This window comes from Calonectris borealis, chromosome 2, assembly GCF_964195595.1.
Source record: "Calonectris borealis chromosome 2, bCalBor7.hap1.2, whole genome shotgun sequence".
Classification (NCBI taxonomy): Eukaryota; Metazoa; Chordata; class Aves; order Procellariiformes; family Procellariidae; genus Calonectris; species Calonectris borealis.
Window position 1 is genome coordinate 13,183,308 of NC_134313.1, and position 14,903 is coordinate 13,198,210.

General features: G+C 43.6%; 1 protein-coding gene across 6 annotated transcripts in view; it reads left to right on the plus strand.

Moving 5' to 3' along the window:
* The window catches only part of MTSS1 (MTSS I-BAR domain containing 1), a 128,659-nt gene extending 116,724 nt beyond the window's left edge, over positions 1 to 11,935 (plus strand). For 2 of the 6 annotated variants that reach the window (XM_075141172.1, XM_075141173.1), the window contains exons 11-14: positions 3,541 to 3,660; positions 6,997 to 7,161; positions 7,526 to 7,688; positions 8,974 to 11,935. In XM_075141172.1, coding sequence (XP_074997273.1) covers positions 3,541 to 3,660; positions 6,997 to 7,161; positions 7,526 to 7,688; positions 8,974 to 9,671 — 1,146 coding nt within the window. In that variant the 3' untranslated portion in view covers positions 9,672 to 11,935. Of the gene's footprint in view, positions 1 to 3,540; positions 3,661 to 4,673; positions 4,869 to 6,996; positions 7,162 to 7,525; positions 7,689 to 8,973 lie in introns of all 6 variants that reach the window. The other 4 variants (XM_075141169.1, XM_075141171.1, XM_075141174.1 and 1 more) reach the window with 3 other exon arrangements.
* The last annotated feature ends 2,968 nt before the right edge of the window (positions 11,936 to 14,903 follow it).

Below are 14,903 nucleotides of genomic sequence, written 5' to 3' on the forward strand. Positions count from 1 at the left end.
TTTTAATATCCTTGCTGGAATTCATACATACCACACCAAGCAGTGGGACACTGTCCAAGAACAAACCATAGCACAATGTCTGAGAGACCAGATACTGAAATACAAATGTATAACGTACATTTGAGGAACTGGTTGTTACTGTGCAGAGCACAGTTTTAGCTTTCTGCTGATACTGTTAACTTTAAGCTTTTTCTCAGAAGAGATGGTTTGAAAGCAGAGCAGAACCGCCATTATCGCAGCTGTGGGGAAAAAAAAAAATCTTCCGGGGTTAAAATAGCTAAAATGAAAGAACTAATTTTAAAAATTATTCAAATTAAACAATCATTTTAAAAAGGAATCGACTAAAATAAGCTGAAAAAAATCCCAGTCAAATTTCTCACTCCACGGGATGTGGAGTAGAAATTGCTCTGCCCGGTGTTTGTCTGTGCGTGTGCTCCCAGGAGTGCGTGTGCTGGTGGGTGCACATCTAGAACAAGCACTGAAAAGTTTTTAGACTTTTTGCCCAAGCAGTAACTGTGCAGTTCCTGTTTTCAGCCCCTCATGTACTTTCTGCTAAGAAATGAAGGTAGTCTGTGCTTCCCACACCTGAGTCCAACCATTCAAGACTGTTTCTGCAGTCTGATCCAGGCAGCCTTTGACCTGCTGCCACTTGGGTTTTCTTTACACTTTTCCTTGAGGAGTTCACTATTCTTCTGCCTCCCTCTCCATCGTTTTCTCACTGTTGTAATCCTTTTTTTAGCAATACCAGAGGCTCGCCTTCCCTGTGCCATCCAAGGTTCTCAAGACAAGGAGACCCAGTTTCCCTACCACCATCTCTTGCATTTCCTTCAACTACCAAGATGTTTTCCCCATGGCATCTTGGTTCATCCTTTGTCTAGCTTTGCCTGCTGAAAATGGCCACGCTGAGGTAGTGGGAGAGTCCTTTCTTTCGTCTTTCTTCCACCTTGGAGTCACTTTATTGCAAAAATAGGTTCACCGTTTCCAATCTTTTTTCCCCATACACCAAATAAATTGAACAATTCTTTGCACCTTCAGAATTTGCATTTTTGGCCTTTCTAGTTCCTACATGCAGCATTATTGCTAATAAACCTCATTTGTGACCCATTTCCACCATTGCTTGACATAATCTCTTGGAAGTTTCTGGCTTGTAAAAAGGAATAGTCTATCGGGTGTACATTCCAAATTCTCACTTGTCATTATCGGGGCATCTTCAGAAAACAAGGTGGCATGATACCATATTTGGAATTCGGACCCTTCACTGTCTGTCCTGCCATGTGCAGAGTATGCAGACCCAGAAGGGTCTTTCAGGCCATAAGCATGAGGTTTCAGAAAGCATTTTCTGAAATTACATTTTTCTCTCTTTTTTTTTTTACCTGGCCAAAGTGAACACTAGTGTGAGTGTTCTCATGGGGCTTCTCAAACAGTTTCTTTTGCTGAGCTACCTGGAATGTCAGGCAGAACTTGGAGTTTTAAAAGCTAATTTTCTATAATGTATTTTTCTCTAAGGATAGGAAAAATAGGCTCATCTCCATTTAGTGTACTGTAGTTATGTCGGATGGCAGAGTCAACTGCAGCTCATGTTTGTCGGTATTCTTATTTTTAGAGGTTTTTCTCCTGTAAAAGAATTTTCATTAAATCAAGAATGTGACAAGTTCCACAAAACATCAAGCCACTGCATCATCGGGTACCTCACTGCGTATTTTTCGCTTCTCTCCTTAACAGCTACATGTCATTTGTTGTAGTTTCTTCTGATCTTATGTTCACGTCAGCTCTTATTGCACTTGAATGCAGGCCTTGTTAGCTCAGCTTACTTGTACCCTAAAAGCATTTGACAGGTCACCGCAGATCTGATCTCATGTCAGCATAAGACGGGATGTGCGTTATTTCTATAAAATAATCCACCACATTACATGCTTTTTTTTTTTAACAGCCTTTGCAAAGTTTTCTTTAAATCCACAGTTTGCTAATAAGCTCAGATGCTGATCTTGTATTGGCTTCTCAAAGCCCCAACAGTCTTCACCAAAATCCTTATGGTGCTGGTGTCTCATCTCCTTTTACCTAGGCCATTAGCTATACATTCTTTATACGTGGCTTCTGGTGAGTAGTGAGACAACTTCTTGGTGTTAGCAGTAATTACTCTACAGTGCGTCTTATCCAGCTGTCTTTTTATTGCAAACTCGCCCCAAGATCTCATCTAAAGTTGACTGATGAAATTTTATTTCACATGAGATTTCCTTTCCTCTTCAAAATGTCACTTCTTGAAATCTGAGGCTTTGCTACACAAACTTGATACAAGAGCGCATTTCTGGAAATCTCAGCCATTCTCTCTGCTGTCATAAAATAAAATGCTGGGGATATCCTTAGATGGGCTTGCTTCGCAGGTCTTGGACTACCAAAGGATGAATTAATCTTGGTAGTGTTCCATTTCCTGACAGTGAACAGAGCTCAGCACTGCCCTGACAACTTTGCCAGTATTCTTGACCATTTCCAAGCATTCGATTGGAGCCGCACACCCCCCCCTACTGAGAGGGATGCCACTTTCAAGGGGGAGATGTGTAAGAGCATTGTCATTGGTAAAATGGCCCACGTGGTTATTCACCTTGGCCTGCCTGTAGGTGAATTAGATGCTGTTGTAGAGGTCTTACAGCAGCAAATGTACATAAAGGCATGCACTGAAAATTGGAAGAGGAGTTCCTAGCTAGGAGCAAAACGTTTGAGGTGTTTGATGGAAACTTTATGTCGTGCATTTTCCTCTCCATTCAAGCCCCTGATATTTTTCTGTCTCTGCTGTTAAGAGGAAACGGGTGGCAAGCACATGCCACCATTTATGCACTCAGCAGAGTACATGTACCTTCATGTTGGCTGCTGGGCAGAAAAGTTTGAGTCAGAGTGCTTTTGGTGTATGCATGCTACCCGCAGAGGCACATGCATACAGATAATGTACTTTGAAAACCTCCAGCTTTGGTAAGTATCACTTCTTTCTCTGTTCCATAATATTTGAACTCAGATGAGCTTTTCACAAGCACTTTTGCAGATCAGAATATCCGAGAACTTGTGAATGTAAGTGACGTTTGCTGCTCCATGTTTTAAATCTAAACTTTGTGTCTTTGAAGTACTGATGATCTGCTTTTCTGTATAAATCAGTTGTCTCAGTATATTGCATGTTTGGTCCATAGGTGCCCTCAGCTCCCTCAGCTTCTTGCTCTGAGACAGCTAACAGAATTGAGACGCTGAAATTGCAATGAGGAGTTGAGATCGCTGCCTCGATTCCCTCATTCTCAAGCAGCGTGGCAAGTTCTCGCATTAAGCAAATGGCTTATTTTGTTTCTCATAGATTTCCTGAACATTAGCAATGGTTTTGAGCAGTTTCTAATTGATTTTTAAAACCTTAACCCTTTGCTTCTCTCATCCTTCCCTCTCTCCTGTGTGTGTCTCTGTGTATGTGCTTTTTGTCTTTTTTTTTTTGTTTGTGGTTTTTTTTTTCTTTTTTGGTTGCCTGTGTATCCTTTCCCTGCGTTGCGGTGCTGTTTTATGCTGCAGAATTCGTCCAGCTCTGCCTCTTCAGAAGCCTCTGAAACCTGCCAGTCAGTGAGCGAGTGCAGTTCCCCCACCTCAGTCAGCTCAGGCTCCACCATGGGGGCTTGGGCCTCCACAGATAAGGTGAAAACTTCATCTCAAAGACATACAAACCTACTAGCTTGTTATCCAAACCCAGCAACATTTGGACAAAATAAAACCCGTGCATGGGACGCAGCCAGGATATCTCTCTGTGAAGATGAGAATAGGAACTGTTGCACGCTCCCTTAGAAATGAATCTTTCTGAATAAACTGCAGTGACACTTGCCTTTAAACTAGGTGCTAGGGGGAAGCTACAAATTGGGCATTTTACAGAGGTAATTTTCTAAGAAAAGCTTGTTGTCCACCTTTTCTATTCAAAGAGATTGTGGAACGCTGCCCAAACCCAGCTGGTTGCCTAACAAAGAGCATCTTGCCCAGGTTGGACTGTTGGTGGCTTCTCCCCTCTTCCCATTAGGTAGCATGTATTACACTGAGCAATTGGGGTTTGTTTATGACCAAAACAAAAAGGAAAACAAAGCACACATGGTTGGAATAAATTACGGGGCATACACTCTGAATCGGGGGAGGAAGTGATAGCAGTCTCCATTCTCATCTGGTAAATCCTTGCTGTTGGTTTTTTCTTTTTTTTTCTTCCATACCATCACACAGCCAGGACACATCATGTTCGAAGACTGTATGCTTTGCCTCTCTGTCCAGCTACATAGAATAAACGCCACCAATGCAAATGCCTCTAGTATTGGAAATGTTTTGTTTCTATGTCTGCAGTCTGCAGGGTACCTAAATTGCAAAGGCTTTTTCAGTGTGTGCTGCTTTCATGGACAGAAGGCAAAGCTGCTCAGCCTGGAGACAATGACTGCCAGATTGATGTCTGAAATTTGTTATACCAAATAACAATTTTCAAGCAATCTCACTTCTGAACCAAGCATTGTATCAATTTTCTGTTGTTTATTTGCAGCAAAGCTAAGATTTTTCTTTCTTTTGTTTTAAGATACAGAAGTTTTCTCCCTAGAACATCAGAGTCACAGTATATTTTCATATTCATTCTGTTTATATTAATTTCTCTGTTTTTGTTTGTTTATTTGTTTCGTTTCCAGTTGTCTAATGGGTTTTATCACTGTAGTTTATCAAGTGACCCATCCGTAGCTTCAGTTGGTGCAGGTCCTTTCCCTCATTTCCCGCCTGTCTCCCGCGCGTGGACTCGGGCTCCCTCAGCCCTCCTTCCAGACTACGTTCATTATTACACCATTGGGCCAGGCATGTTACCATCATCTAAGATCCCTAGCTGGAAGGTTTGTGTTCCTTTTGTTGTGGCAGTCCTCACCTCCTCATACCAACAGTGTGCGCACGGCGGTTGTTGTTACTTTTCAATCCATGTAATTACTCGTTGATTTGCTCTGTATAATATCACTCTGAATGGGCACTGCATGGTGATAATCAGAGAGCTAAAATCTGGTAGTGGCTATTTCTGAATGACCTGGTCTATTCTGGCACTGCCTAAAACATATTAAAGCTGACAACACCTAGGTAGGAAGGAGTAGTTTAATTCTGGAACACTGGTGAAAGCACTCTGGGCTCTATTCAGCGAGCAAAGAGCTTGTTTAGCACCATCAAAGCGCTCACTTGAGCAGGGAAGTGCAAGCTTGGCATTCAGTTGGCTTAGTGAAACCATACATTGAGCAACACAACGTTCTCGCTGCGGCGGCTGTGCTTGGCCCCCACCTGGACCGTAGGCAGGCATGCTCTTGTAGATCTAGCTGGAGTGGTTTAAGAAGGTGCTCGTCACCAAGTGAACCTAAGTGATGACTGAAGCTATCCCAGCTTTACTGCCACAGAGTGAAGGTGCTCACCCAGCTTGTTTTGCTCTCTTGAGTGAGACCACCGAAAAAGTCAGAGTGCAGTAACTTCTTTCAGTTGCTCCAGCTGGATCTGCAGGGATCTTCCTTGGCATCAAAAGGTCTCTGCTCTGCCAGAGCCTTGACTCTCATCCCTGCCCGGCGATTCCCCTGGGAGACTCTGCCCCAGAGCAAGGGGAGAAGGTCTCTTGTCTGTTGCCCTGAATCTTCACAAGGCTGATGTGCAGTTGATAGATGCACAGATCTTAGATGCCTGTGGATGGTTATACTATACTGCATGTGCACCATGGGACCTTATACATGTAAACTGAGATACCTTGTGACAGATCCCCCTAATCTCTCTCTCCAGCAGCTGGAGACTGTTGAGACATACACATAGGGTGGCCACAGTGGTCCTGGGGCTTCAGGGACATTAGTTGTGTCTATGCTAGAAGCACTTTGCCATTATGTTTCACAGCAAAACCCTTACAGCAAAGACACAGCTGTTAAGGCAAAGCAGAGTTTCATATGTGTTAATAAAACCAAAATACCTGTCTGCACAAGGGACTTCTGTCAGTACAGCAGCCTTGCACTCCTCGTACCTTGGACTGAGACATATGTCAGTAAAAATCTATAGTGTGGTCTTAGCCTGTCATTAATTATTTATCAGAAGGCTGTGCGGAGGCTGCCCAGCAGCCGGCTGCTGCCAGTGGTGGGGAGCGTGGCCCGTTCTCACACACTAGTTGTTTCTTCTATTTTTATTTTTAAAGCAGCCCTTGTCATGGTGAGGGGAAACTCTCTTAGGATTGGGCTTGCCCTTGCAGCAGCTCGCATTTGGGGAGCTGCTGCTTAGCAGTGGTTCTGCGTCCCAGCACAGGTCACTGATCAATCCTGCTCTTTGTGTGCAACGTGTGGCTTCTGGACACCCTCAGGACTTTGCTTAATAGAGCCCTGAGTGAATATAGACCTCATGGCCTGAGGAATTTCTGTTTCAAATTTGGCACCAGTAATTCAGAGTGAAGTTAGTCTTTCTTCAGTACAGGTCATTATGATAAACTAGATTTCAGCTAGTAAGTAAACTGAGAGATTACTCAGAGTAACTTGCTCCTCCAATGTGTATCAAAAATCTGTTCAAGCCTAATTTTTCAGAATTAAAGACATGCGTAACAGCATATAATACTAGAACTTGTGTGCATCTAGAACAGTTACATCGCTGATTGGACATTTATGTATATTTTCTGCTGTGTGCCAGTGATTTTTGCATTTGAATTTCTGAAAATATAGGCTTTAACACAATGGAATTTCATTTAGAGAAAACTATAGTATTAAAATGTTAAATATCTTCATATAAGAACACTTAGATAGAATAGGAAATTTAGATTCCCTTTAATAAAGGAGATAGATAGGTTTTATAAGTGAAGATTTTTAATATCCTCAAAATTAGTTTATTTCTGGCCTTACTCAGAAAGGCATATCCAGTTTGATACATAATCTGTTGCATTAAGATTGCCCTTCTGCATAGTTTTACTTGTAATTAAAGCACAATTACTGATGAAAGCTATCACTAACAAGCACATTTCCTTAGGACTGGGCCAAACCAGGCCCATACGATCAACCAATGGTGAACACATTGCAACGTCGCAAAGAAAAACGCGAACCAGAACTCAATGGAGGAGCTCAGAGCGGACCACCCGTGCCCCCCGAGGAGGCCCAGAGACCTCGGAGCATGACGGTGTCGGCTGCCACAAGGGTGAAGCTCTAATTTCAAATACGCTGTTTGGTGCAAAGGAAGTGGATGTGCTAGCTCCTCCCAATACTTTTTTGCCGTGCTTCATGTTGGCACGTGTTTATCCGACAAGCAGGACTAGTGTGGTGTTGGGGTGGTCAGTGGAAGTGACGTGAGCGTGAGAGAATATGCCGTTGGGTATTGGCATTTGTAGAGCAACGGCATCCAAAGAAGCGCCTGTTTCTTTGAAGCCCTAGTAAATGGTTGGACACAACCCTGTTGGGTTCTGATGGTGACAAGCTCTGCTTGGGAGGAGAGACAGCTAAAAGTCAGTGAAGATTGATTAACCCTTCTAGATATAATGAGTCTCCTTTCTGTGTGTAACCAGCAGGGTGAGGAGATGGAGGCCTGTGAGGAGCTGGCGCTTGCTCTGACGAGAGGGCTGCAGCTGGACACCCAGAGGAGCAGTCGGGATTCCTTGCAGTGCTCCAGCGGCTACAGCACCCAGACAACAACTCCGTGCTGTTCAGAGGACACGATCCCATCTCAAGGTACCCATCCAAGAGATGTTCTTTTTCAGAGCATTCCCAGCCTGGCCATCATACACTCACCCCATGGTGCCAAGGAGCTATATTCCGGCAGCTATCACTGACTGGCTTTGTAGTCAGCTGGGGAAAAAGGGGTGAACGTTGCTATTGTGATGTTTTTTCCAGCTAGGAATGCAGCCTGGATTTATTAACTAAATAAAAACCTGGATTGCTGCACAGTGTATTGAACAATTGTATTTTCTTGTACATTACTAGAGTGAGTTTTAGCGTAAGGATGCTACCATTTTAAAGAAGATGCTGGAATTATATTTCATGGGTTAAGTGGAATGACACTGGTACTGCATCATGCACTTCTTGTGGTAGTAGTGTCCTTCCTGAGCTGTTGTCTTAGCAAATACGCACTCCTGAGCTTTGCTTTCTTGTTCTGTCAGTACTCTGAATCTGCTCTTGGTTTCCTTTTGTGACCTTTTATTTCCTACCTAAGCAGAAATCTTGTAATTGGAAAAAGAATCCGTTGGAGACTTTAGGTTGGGCATACCTGGGAAGCTGCAATAAGGTGTTGGGTTTTGTACCCTGTTTCAGAACCAGCAGCAAGCTGAGAGGGACTGAGTTTGGTGTTTGCAGTTGAGCAGCCGCCTTGTTTGCTCAGCTGAGGTCGGTTGTGCTGTGCGATCGCAAGAGGCAGTAGGGCTTGCGGAGGGCCTAGCTTGGCTCAGCAGTTATGTGGAAGGGAAGGAACCCGATGCAATTATTAAAGCTAAGGCTGAGTTTTCAGGGCTGACAGCTGGGATTTACTTTGTTTGCAAAATAAGCAAATTTGCTGCTGAAATCACTGGTACATGGTCCCCTGAGCCCCACATTGCCTAGTCTAAAGTACACTTTTTAGTCACTGACTGTTTTAAGTATTTGTATCTACAAGTGGTAGCATATGACTTGTAGGATGCTGGTTTTGGTATCTTAATGTTGGCAACAAACATTGAGTCTTCGTTACTTAATTAGTTCTTTTCAGAGAAGGTACTGAGTGTGTACAGTTCTTGTTCTCTTTCACAAGAGATGTGGGCACCCTGCAGCTTTAGGGTTGGTCTGCTGTAGTGCCTGCCTTCAGCCACGCGGTCTGAGAATCCTCGTCACAATATCTCAGGCTTCCTTCCTCCTAAAGGTGAAACCTCTCTTAATTGCTATTGACCTCCAGGCATTTTTGGTTATATATACTTTTTTGGTTATACATACTTTAGACTTACTCAGCTGTCTTCTCCAGCTTGTTCCTAACTCTGTCTTTTGGCATCAGTTTCAGATTATGATTATTTCTCTGTGAGTGGTGACCAGGAGGCAGAACAACAGGAGTTTGACAAATCTTCCACCATCCCAAGAAACAGCGACATTAGCCAGTCCTATCGCAGAATGTTTCAAACCAAGCGTCCTGCTTCCACCGCAGGTCTGCCAACCACACTTGGACCAGTCATAGTCACCCCCGGCGTCGCCACCATCAGACGGACCCCTTCCACCAAGCCTTCAGTCAGACGCGGTACCATAGGGGGAGGTCCCATTCCGATCAAGACGCCAGTGATTCCTGTCAAAACACCAACTGTCCCCGATGTCCCAGGGGGGCTGCCCGGCACCCTCGCTGGGACAGAAGAATGTCCCGAGCAAAGTCCCGAATCTCCAGCAGCAGCAGATGGTGGGCAAGGTGTCACCAGCATGCCCTCATCCTCATGGAGCGGACAAGCATCTGTCAACCCTCCGCCGTCAAGCCAGAAACTGAGTGCTGCCGACGAGCAGAGGCAAGCGGTTCCTGAGAGTGAGGGGGAAGAAAGCGACCGGGATGGTGTCAGCACCCTTGCGCCCGCGGGCCAGCCGGAGCTCGATCCCGGAGAGCTGAGTCCCGGGGATGTCCCGCAAGGTGAAGATATGCTGAACGCCATTCGGCGTGGTGTCAAACTGAAGAAGACGACCACAAATGATCGCTCAGCACCTCGTATTTCCTAGGAGTGGAAAAGCTGCCAGAGTACTAGCCACCGAGAAGGAACTGTGAGGAAACTAATTTGTCTCTATCCATTCCAATCTGTAATCAATGAATTTTTTAAGATACTCGGTACAGACAGTCTGAAAGTACTCTAAAAGAGAAAACAAGGTGAAAGAGCGTAGTAAGACATAATCTTCACTGGTGTTCTAATTTGTAAATATCAATGATTTTGTTTCCGCATTTTTTTGATCTAAGTTACACTTTTAATTTTTTCTGAAGGTGCCAAATCCCATTTACCTTTTTTATAACTCTCTTTGTAAAGTTTTAAATCATAGGAGAAAAAAAATGTCGAGTAGTTAACTTCAGCAAAGGGATTTAATGAAAATTTGGCTTTTTTGCAAGCTTTTGTAGAGCGCCTTGTAATAGTGAGGTTAAAAAACAAAACAATGGGACTTACTTTAAAGTTTAAGTCAATGTGTAAGGAACAGATCCTCATTTAAGTATTAAAAAGAAAAGTCTGAAAAGCAGGAATAAAAATTGACAATAAAAGCAATATATAATGCAAGGAAGAAACCTGCAGTTGGTAGAGTATTTGGGGGGTAGTGGGGGGAGGGAGATGCCATCAAAATAGCAGATGCTGTTGCACAAAAGTAGCCTAGTAGGATTAATTACTAGTAGCTTCATGGTAAATGCATCAGAATAAGCCATATTGGATTGCAGTGTTTTGTTTCTGTAGGGTGTTTTAAAGACTGGGTTTTTTCCACATTTCTTTTTTGACTGCACAGCAACAACTCTCAGTCACATGCATGCAGCCTTAACTGTGTAGGCTTGGTTCTTCCACCTTCACTTTTTGTTCCACTCATCCTTTCACTGAATACAAACAAGGACGACAGGCTTAAGGCAGTTACAAACGTGAAAACATTTTTAAAATGCAAGCAGGGAGTTCTTAGATTTTATCAAAATGCCTTTTTCTGACTGTGCCCAGCAGGCTGGGCACCTTGGAAAGCCCGAATATTTTGAGGAAACACTTAACAATTTGACAGGTGTAACCAGCTTGTGATCTAATAAACTGCGAATGTTTTTTTCCAATACAGGGGCTTGTTTTTCTTAACTTCTTTTAAATGGCAGTTGATTGGCTTTTCTTAAATACCGAAAAGAAAGGGGTGAAGGGTGGGGGGTGGGGAGAGGTACTGTTTTTTTGATAATACCGGGAGTCTGACCACTATATTCTCTTTTTTTGTACTTTTAAGTCATGGTTTTTGGAACGCTATTGATAGAATTATTAAGAGTTGGATTTTTTCCTTAAAGTAAAAGTAAGTTATTGCTGCAATACCCGTCTCCTAAAGCTGATAGAAATATGCAGACCCCAGGGCACGAGACGTGTTCCCATCAGACAGTCCAGAAGGATGCCGTCTGCCCACCCACAGCAGACCCACGCGTGGATGGACACCAGACGTGCGCATCCGGGATTGTTTAAAAACGCACCAAATAATACATATAAGGGGCTAGTTTCCACCACACACTCTGCAGATTTCTCTTGGCTCTAGACTTGCCTACATAACCTCTTATGCTTTAATACATAACTGCATTGGATGTGAAACTTCTAGTAACTGTGTAGTCACTGTGTTCTATATAACATTTTACACTGCTGTGGTTGCTAACCTTTTTTTTTGTTATGGCTTAAGAGCAAAAAGAAAAAAAAAAGGCATGATTCTTAGAAAATATTAAACCTTCCTTTCTTTGAAAAACAAGCTCCTTATTACAGAATATAATAAACAGTAGTGCCTGTGGTGTAGCCCACCAATCAATACAGTAGCTGATGCGTTGTGCAAATGAGGCTTTGAGATGGTTTTTGCATAAACAAAAACTGCTAGGAGATAATCTCAATAGTTAAAAGTGTTATTTAAACCTTTGAAATAAATGGATGTAACTGTACCTGAGTACAGCTTTTCACTTGTTTAGTTCTTAAACGTTAGTATAATCAGTAAAATTTAATATAAAATGTTGCCAAATTCAATGTAGAAAGAATGTGACAAAACACTTTGGATAGTTCTATTGTTTGTGTTTTTGCATATTGTAAAAGCAGTGTCACAGCTAAAAAATAAAATGTTTCTAATGGTAAATTATTGTGGTTTAGTTGCTAGTTTGTACTGAGAGTTGACCTCTCCCTGTGCAGTTTTTTGTTCTAAAATGGTATAAATAATTGCTGTAAGTGTGTCTCCCTTCTACATTGTACTGATTGCTTAAGCCTACATTATAAATAAAGAACTGCTGGAAAACTTCTGTATTTCCGTTCTTAAAGACTTCCTGCTTCCAGAGCTTTGGATATCGGTGGTGTCCTTCATCAGACTGCTGAAGATCACGCAGGTTCCATCTGCGTGTAACAGAAGCAAGAGAGAATTAAAAAACAAGTAAATAAAATCGCATATAGCTATGTCCTACTGATGTGCACTGGAAGGGTAGTAGCAGAGCAAAGGCGCAGTGCTAACGATGGAAATTCCCGTTAAATAATAACTGATGATATTTCTCTGTCCCTCACTGTTGCCTGGCCAGGAAGCACAGATAACTCGACATGTTTGTGCGTCGGCTTCAGTGCTGGACCGCAGTTCCTTTTGCCAGGGGAGGAACACTGCCCATGCTTACAGCCAGAATTTATCAAGCACGACACCAGTGCCGGCTCCCACGCGCCTCTGAGTGGTTGAAGACTTTCTTTTGTTCAGCTTTCTCAGGAACAAAGGTAGAGAGGGAGGACGTTGCTGCCACTTGCAGCTACCACATAGTGGCCTAATTTATTTCCTTGCCACTGTGATACTCATTTTTGTCCAGAGGTTTCCGTTTGTCACGAAGACGTTAAAGGAGAACTCAAGGTGGTTTGGCTGGAAATAGGTCCTATCTCCAAAAGGGTGATAGTTTCATTCCCCCGCCCTGTGTCCCTATGGCTGTATCTCACGTACTGCTCGGCCAGGCGCTCTCATTTTGAAGTTTATCCTTGCTGCTTCTACAGTGAATCCAATTCACTTGCAGCGGCATGCGCAAAATGTTTCTTTTGTTGTGGGGTGGGGTTTTTTTGTGGTGGTTTTTAATGCTGGGATGTGGGGCATCCATCATGTTAGGGAACATCAGTCAGACCTGCTCAGGTGTTTGTAAAAGTCAGGAGGGACTTTTTGCTCTGTTTTCTAGCCAAAAAAAAATATGTGGTTCGTTGGCTGACGGGGAGGGAGGGTGCAAAATTGAAAATTTTGCATAATTAAAAAATGAGTATTTTGGTGTTTGCGTAATTTCTGAATACAGTTACCAGACAAGCAAAGCACAGGAATAGAGCTTTGGGGGAAGGTGAGGCGCAGGAAGAGGGGATGGTTTTTGTAATCTTGTGTTTGAATAGAAGTTAAGACCGTGTGTACCCCCTGACTGGCTCTACCCCACGGTGGCGTGGAGCGCTCTGCCAGCAGCCTGTCTGTACCGCCAGCACTCACCGTTACGGCTCCGGCTCCGAGCCGAGGGCTGCTTGTGCCAGGCGAGGGGAGACGGCAAAGCGGGCTCAGGGGCAGGGCAGCTGGGTTTGCCCTGTGATGTTGTATTTCCTTGTTAATTTGCCCACATCTGGTTTTGGCCTTTCATATTCCGGCTAATGCGAGTAGCTGCTAAAGCAAATCAGCGCTTGTAATTTGGAGAAGTCAATGCTGGTGGAGCAGAGCTTGTATGAGAAACCCGTAACAAGTTAGAAAAAGGGGCGCAGATTGGAACTCGTACTAGGAACAAGTGCCTTCAGTATTGAAGAACAGCAGAGGGAAGACACAGCCCCGTGCTGAGTAGGTAAAGAGGCTGGAGGTGAGGGGTGTGCGCAACGACCGTGCTGGAAAAGGGCACACCTCAATTCCGCTGCTGCCTTTGGACTCGTGGAGGGAGAGAGCAGATCCAGCTTCCTGGTAAAACTGAAACTTTCAACAGTGGAATATGTGAAGTCTTTTTTTTTTTTTCCCCAAAATTCAGGCATATTTTAGCATGTAAGCTTACTGAAGAGGGCCACATAAAAATTCTAAAAACCAGCCAGATTAAAGCCTTTTCTTATACTCAGGCTAAATATGTTTAGTCCTTAAAGCAGCTGGAGTTAGTTCCTTTGCCATCCCGTTATCTTCAAGCCTTAAGTTGGAGTTCACAGAAAAATTAAGCCTTAGGGTTAAATATGGTACAATCAAATAGCTCCTGTAGAATGAAAGTCCCCTCTCTTCTAGCCCTAAAAATGGGAGAACAGCAGAAGAGCCAGGAAGGTTTTCCTACAAGCTTTTACTAGGTGGCTGTATCCCATCTATTCTCTTACTCACTGGGAGGTTAGTGCAAGTGTTAGCAAAATTCCCTGTGTCTTACATCGATGCTTTGGGAATGGGGCTGGAAGCAAACAGCTTTTGTACCTAGCTCGTTGTATCGCACTGCGTGCTAGAACTGCTTGTGACCCATAAATGAGCAAACGAGACGTATTCCTCAGCAGGCTACTTGTTTTAACCCATAGAGCTCTGTAGTTTTCTAGGATTCGGTTTATATGGGAGTGAACGTTCTTCTGGTGCTCTACAGCAACATTATCTACGGCAGCAAGAAAGCATGACAATGTAAGGAAGGTTTATGTCTTGTGAGATTTGATAGCCAAGTGAAAAATGCAGGCAAAAGCCTAATGAGGTCGGGAGGGAAGGCAAGAAGCCTTTACCCCTAAGCGAAGTTAGAAATACCCTCATTCCAGGAACAACCAAAGCCGATGCCTGTTGCTGTCAGTATCTGAAGCTCCAGCTGCAGCACCAGCATGTACCACCTTACCTGTATTTAGTACCAGATTCCAAGTTATGAGGCTGATGATGCAGTTTGTTAATTTTCATCCACTCCCTCCTTCCCCCCCGGCTCCAGTGAGCCACAGGCTCTGCCCACACCGCGTTACTCTCAGTTTAGTTGCTTATCACTTGACCCCGTCCCCCAGTAAACCTGCCTCTCCCCCCCCTTTAAACTCACATTCTTTCTCTGGGAACGAGTTTTGTGTGGCCAATTTCTTCAGTCTTGTAGTTGAATTTTCTAACTCTTACTGTGAAAGCTGCAGCATATGTTCACCTTTATGAAACATGCTCTGGAGGTAGTATCCCATTAAGACTTCTTCACAGGCTGGCTGGTGTTCTCTGGCATTTTAGGTATATCGCGTAGGTGTTAACAGTCATCTATTCTACACTGCACAAACTGGAAGCGTGTGCACGCTACAGAACAGCGTATCAGAAAAA